This window comes from Prosopis cineraria, unplaced genomic scaffold (genome assembly GCF_029017545.1).
Source record: "Prosopis cineraria cultivar Desert tree isolate PC_DT_omini unplaced genomic scaffold, ASM2901754v1 PC11, whole genome shotgun sequence".
Classification (NCBI taxonomy): Eukaryota; Viridiplantae; Streptophyta; class Magnoliopsida; order Fabales; family Fabaceae; genus Prosopis; species Prosopis cineraria.
In genome coordinates, this window is record NW_026555342.1 from 13,223,094 (window position 1) to 13,229,587 (window position 6,494).

The following is a 6,494-nucleotide window of genomic DNA, read 5'->3' on the forward strand; positions in this document are numbered from 1 at the left end:
TCAAATTTTGGCAAAACTTATTCAAACATTTATGCTACATGTTAGAATTAATTATGAGTCCAAAACTATGTTTTCTTAAAAATATCCAAACATCCATTATATATGTTAAAATCAATTATAAATTCAAACTCATAGTTTTTTTTTAAATATTCAAACACCTCTTATTATGTAAAAATTAATTATGAATCAAAAAATATTATTTGTAAAATAATTTATATGATTTTTGGATAAATTTTTATAATTATATAATTAAAAATTTGAATTGAAAAGTAGGCAGTAATAGTTTATGAGATAATTGTGGTTTTGGATTGATAATTAATTTTGGCATGTATGGGGTGTTTAGATATTTTTAAGAGAATTATGATTTTGAGTTCATAATTAATTTTGGTATGTATAATGGTTGTTTGAATTTTTTTTAAATACAATTTTAGATTCGTAATTGATTTTAACATGTAATATAGACATTTGGATATATTTTACAAAACTATAATTTTACTTTATTTTCAATTCTATTTTTAATTATACTTTTAATTCTGATTAAAATCAATCTTATTAATTATTTATATACCACATAACATAATTAATTATATTCCAAATCAATCATATTAATTAATTTTTTATAATCAATTATATCTAATTAAAATACAAACACATCCTTAGAAGGGACTATATTATCATATTATGTGTAATTTTTATGATTCAAGAAAATAAAAATAAAAATTAGATTATATTTCAAGGGTTTTTGCTTTTTTGTCATGACATTAGTCAAGTGAATTCTCTCTCATCCCCTCTTTTTGTAAAGGAAAAATTTCACTGAGAACCCTCTGATCGCACTTAATAAAAAAAAAGACCCAAAAAATACTGATATATCACTACAAGCAAGGGCACTGAACTAAGATTAAATTTCATGGCTAAATGTCAATATTGGCTCTCGTTGAATGAAAAAAGATGAATGTAGATCAAAAAAATAGACGACGCACATAGTGATACTGAAGATGACAAACACATCTATCGCCGGAGATGAATCTCTCCAAAACGTGAACTAGAGCATTTGAAAATCAGTGAGATCTCCGTCGACTTTCAGAACTTAAACTAAAGGATCAACTATTATACATACTTAATTGCAAGCGATAATTATTTATCATAATTACAAATCTTAAAATGCAAAAAATATGAATAAAGATCTGAATCTCTAGAACTTGAACTAGGGCATTTGAAAGCGACATCTCCATCGTCGGAGTTCCTGCACAATAATCATTTAAAGGAAGAAGTATTATAGGTAATGAGCAAAAAAATGACAGAGAAATCATACATGTTGCCTTAATGCGTGTGGTTAGTTACCTTATAACAATTGTTCATTTCCTTACTGAACTTGTTTGTTATGAGTTATGACACGAAATAATTCCAAGAATATACCGTTAAGTCTATGATATACTGGTGTGTTTATAATATACCGATATGTCTTTGATATACCGGTATGATTTTATGTTTGAATAACTTGTTTGTTACCTTAATGCATGTGATTAGTTACCTTACAATAGTTGTTCATTTCCTTACTGAACTTGTTTGTTACGAGCTATGACATAAAAGAATTTTAAGGAAAACATACCGGTAAGTCTACATTATATCGGGATGTCTATAATATATCGATGTATATTTTTGAAAGAATTTCAAGTAAAACATATCGATATGTCTTTGATATACTGAATGATTTCATATTTAGATGACTTGTTCGTTGCCTTAATGCATGTGGTTAGTTACCTTACAACAATTGTTCATTTCTTTACTGAACTTATTTATTACGAGTTACAATACGAAAGAATTCTAAGAAAAATATACCGATAAGTCTATAATATATTGGTATATCTATAATATACCAGTATGTCTCTGATATACTGGTATGTTTTTGAAAGAATTTCAAGTAAAACATACTGATATGTCTCTGATATTTCGATATGATTTCATGTTTGGATCATTTGTTTATCGTCTTAGCGTGTGTAGTTAATTACATTAAGACAGTTGTTAATTTTTTTACCACACTTATTTGTTACAATATTGACTGCTTTTCAAGTATTGGTTTAATGTTTAATTGAGGGAAGAATAATGCCGACCAAAAGAAGCTACAACGTCAGAGGTAGCACTCGACCGGCTGGTGACTCAGTTAAGGAAGATTCTTGGATAGGAATTCCTATGATGGAGGTGTCGCTAATTTTTAGACTTGGGAGTTTGGAAAGTTTATGTGTATCGTCTATGCTTATCGAATAGGCGGACGATAATGGGTGAGATGAGAATTTTCTTGAGTGAAAATTTCCCACTTGCTTAAAGGAGTTTCTATTGGTTTAGGTCTAAAATGGAGGTGTTGGTTCAAATCTGAAATGGAGGTTGTCGTTGATCTTCTATGTATTTACAATAGATGTGTATTGTGGTTGAGCTAACAGAACTTTTTTTCTTTGTTCTTATAGTGAGGGGCAATATTGTCATTTAACTATGAAATTTAATCTCAAATCAATGCCTTTGTCATGCAGTGATATGTCAATATTTTTGAGGTTTTCTTTTTCAGTAATTATGGTTAGAGGGTTCTCAGTGAAATTTTTCCTTTTGTAGATCCACCCTAATCCTTTCATTCTAATATATATATGAACCTAGGTCATCTGAACTCTGTAGGTGTGTTCAAAAATAAAACATAATTAGTATATGATCTAATACTTACAATCTTATATTTCAAATATATGAATTAAAATATAATGTTAAACTATATCATTCAAATAATTCATGTGAAAAAATAGCAAAACCCTTAAATCCCTTTAGTTGCTAGAAACGATGGGAATGAAATAGATTGATAAAAAAAAAAAGAATTATGACAAAACTCAACACTATATATAAAAAATTTGGGAATTATCCCAACCCCATAAACTAAAATTATTCTTCTTTGTTATGAATATAGTTCACTATCTCTTTTCACATTTTGATTATTTTATTTTTATCTTTATTTTTTCTATCAGACCTTAGATTAATTATATTAATCCACCAAGATAGCTCTGCATTAGTTTTTCCGTGGTCGGGCATATTGAGTAGATATGATCCACCCACACAAAGTCACAAGCACATCCGAAAATGAAATGTTGTATAGATTTGAAGAGAAACACAGTCTGTGGCCAGTTTAAGAGATAGATATCGATGAAACTATTGTGTACGATTGCGCGCGCCCATGTGTGGCGGTGAGCGTATTATGTATACAGCAAATGCAATCACATTATTGGTAAATAATGCATCTGCAATATTCTTAAATTTCCCATAAAAATTCCTAGGCCTCACAAATCACAATACTTGTAGAATCCGAGCTTTCATGTTATGAATGAAAATTACTTGCAAAAGTAAAAGATGAGGAGAAGGAAATTAAACAAGATCACGCATGGTAGGAAAATTTCGTACAACCGTAAACTGAGTTTTCGTGCATGCACTTACAGTCGCATCCTAACCAACAAACTACAACATGTGGCCCCTTGTTATCCTCTCACATGTTTCTCTCATATTTTCATGCTAGTTATGAAATTTCCTAAAGTAACAATATTAATAATTATCATATGGATATAGATCCTGATGTATTTATTTAAACGTTAAGTCAATCGAAACTTAGTTGAGAATTTTTGTTTTAAAAAAGTTATTATTAAAAGAAATTAGGACTGTAATTATCCATGTTTCTTTGTGATGATTCATATATAGGTGATTGAACATTGAAGCAGGAGGCCGGTGGTGCATTCATGGCTGCAAACAATTGGAGGACAATTTAATTGCAAAACTTATTAAGGACAAATTTAATTTTTTTTATTGATTTTCTAAATGCCCTCATCTTCAAGTATTTATAGAAACGGTTTCATTTGATACATCTAGAAAAATCATCTCATTCAAATATTTCGAGTTTGTCTGGGTACGTGGATCGGCTTAGTCAATGCATCATAATACAACATTATCATTTAATTGTCGTGGAACTGGATAATAATAAAATTCACGTTATTTCAGAGTGTTCTGAAAATTTAAAAAAAAAATTATAAATATAACGGATGATGGTCGTGAATTAGCTGGAAACAAGGTAAAATTTATCCCACCACGTTTATTCTAGACTTCTTGTGGAAAAAATTATGACCGTTTAAATACAATACTGCAAGTTTAAATATGTGTAAATATAAAAACGTTTTTAAAAGAGTTACCCTAGTTAATTAAACCTAATAACACTTGAATTTGACTTAATCAGATAATTACATCAAAGCAACGTAAATCGTGGGGTGATAGCGGGGTTGAAGAATTGTGTGTGGAAAGGGCTGTAGTAGGGCCCATGAGTGTCACAAATGAACACAAATTATGGACCTCCAGATGTTGATGAGAATGAAAAGATGATGTCATTATTGTCCCAGAAGAGATTTGTGGTGAAGAATGGTGACACCTAGAAGCTTCATGACACAATCGCATTCCCCCAATTTTGCTCACCCTGTTGATTGATCTTTATCCCTATGCCTACAATTTATAGCTGTCGGCTATGAATCACCGTCCTGGCAAACAAATCTTTTCTATAACCTGTTCACTTCCGGTTTATAGCTTTAATGTAGTTCCATGACTAACTATTTATACATAAATTTCTATAAAGTGTACAGTATACTCCTTCCATTAAAAATATAAAATATTTTTTTAAAAATTAAATGTTAAAAAATATAAATTATTTTTATTCTTTTAAAATATTATTATTATTTTTTTAAAAAATATTTTTATTAATAAATAACTTTATATTTGTTATAAAGTATTTAATAGAGGTAAATATAGAAAAATTGGGTTAGTTTGAAAATAATTAACTATTTTATTGTGAGTGAAATTTAGTTAAAAATGTCTTATATTTTTTAACAGAGGGAATATGTGTATATATATAGATATAATAATACTTTAATGTTATCCCTTAATCATAAATTAACATAGAATCTACATAGGGCACTTTGATAAATTAGATTACTTTACGTACCGACTTGTAATGAGATGATACAAATATGAATTGTCTATTGCAAAAAAAAAAAAAAAAGCAGTTAACTTTTGACATGAATTATCTTTAAGAATATAGTGTTATAATTTTAAAAATAAAATAATTTAGAATGAACAAAAAAAATGAACATGGGAAAACTTTAATCGACAGCAACATACACATGCAATCCATATTCGTGCAAGTAATGCAAGTATAACGCACCCAACTCAATAAATAATACTTGTAAAGGAAAAATTAAATATGAAAAAAATGCCTATAATTTGTTTTCCTCCAAGTAATAACGTGAACCTGTGAGGCTTACTATAAATAGAAGGGAGCCTTTGAGTTTAGAGTTTCACTTATGACAACAAAAAACAAATTTAAAGGGCGACTCATTTTGTTCCGAGGCCATCACCCCCCTTCCAAAACCCTAATCCCACAAACACACAGAAATCAGAGAACAGACCATGATATCCCTTCAAGTTGAGATGGATCAAAGTGATGATTGGAAGGTGCGACAAGGTGGCGTAAAGTTTCAGAAACACCACTACTTTCCGAAGAGAATTTTGCAGTTTGTTTTCTCTGTTTCTACGTTCTCTTTCTTACTTTGGTACTCCTTTGGCTGTTCCATCCTCCCTCATGATGAGTCCCTCAATGCCTTCTTCTCCACCTTCCTCTTCTCCATCTTCTCTCACACCCTCCAACGAAAATACATGTTCCTCCTCTGCAATGCCATCCTCGCTTTTCTTGCCAAAACCTCACTGTCCTCATCATCAGATAAAGATGAGTCCCTCCAAGCTGCAACTTTACAAGACACTACTAATGCCATACCAGTTTCTGTAGAAGCTCCTTCTCTCATGGCTGAAGAACAAGGTAAGAAGCAAGAGCATTGTGAGGAAGAAGAAGAAGTCCCAGAAGCCGATGAAGAAAACATTGAAGAAGCCTCCATTGCTAAAGAAGATGAACAGGTGCGGACCACGGAAGAAAGTAGCTGTACTGATGATCAGGTTACGGTGGGGACGCGAGATGATGAAGCAGATAATACTACGGTGGTGGAAGACAATGAGGAATTATCAAATGCAGATGAGTTGAACAGAAAGTTTGAAGAATTCATAAGGAAGATGAAGGAAGAGATGAGGGTTGAAGCTCAAAGGCAGCTAATTGCAGTCTAGTTTGAAACAAAAGGGCCAACGAAAGTGCTTTAGTCTGATTTTGAAATGACAAAGCCTTTTACAGTTGGCGAAGCTATGTGTGCATGTCACGTCGTTTTAAAGAAGCTAGTGTAGTCTTATATCTTTGCTTTATTTAACTGGTGTTGCTTCTTGTCTTTCTAGCTTTACTGATCTTTAATTAATATGTTAATAAAGTAGCTTCTTCTGCTTCCCTGAACGAATACATAGTTCATGACTGAGATATCGATTAGGATATTGAGAATGAAATAACTGCTTTCAGGTTAAAGGTGTGGCTCAATATAAAACTTGTACATCAG

General features: G+C 30.9%; 1 protein-coding gene across 1 annotated transcript; it reads left to right on the forward strand.

The window, feature by feature from the left end:
• The first annotated feature begins 5,472 nt into the window (after positions 1–5,472).
• LOC129286127 (uncharacterized) lies at positions 5,473–6,177 on the forward strand. The gene has a single exon (XM_054922147.1). It carries the CDS (start codon positions 5,473–5,475, stop codon positions 6,175–6,177), a length of 705 nt encoding a protein of 234 aa, XP_054778122.1.
• The last annotated feature ends 317 nt before the right edge of the window (positions 6,178–6,494 follow it).

Excerpts from the sequence above, each read along its gene's own strand:
- LOC129286127 (XM_054922147.1), top strand. The coding sequence starts at position 5,473 with ATGATATCCCTTCAAGTTGAGATGGATCAAAGTGATGATTGGAAGGTG.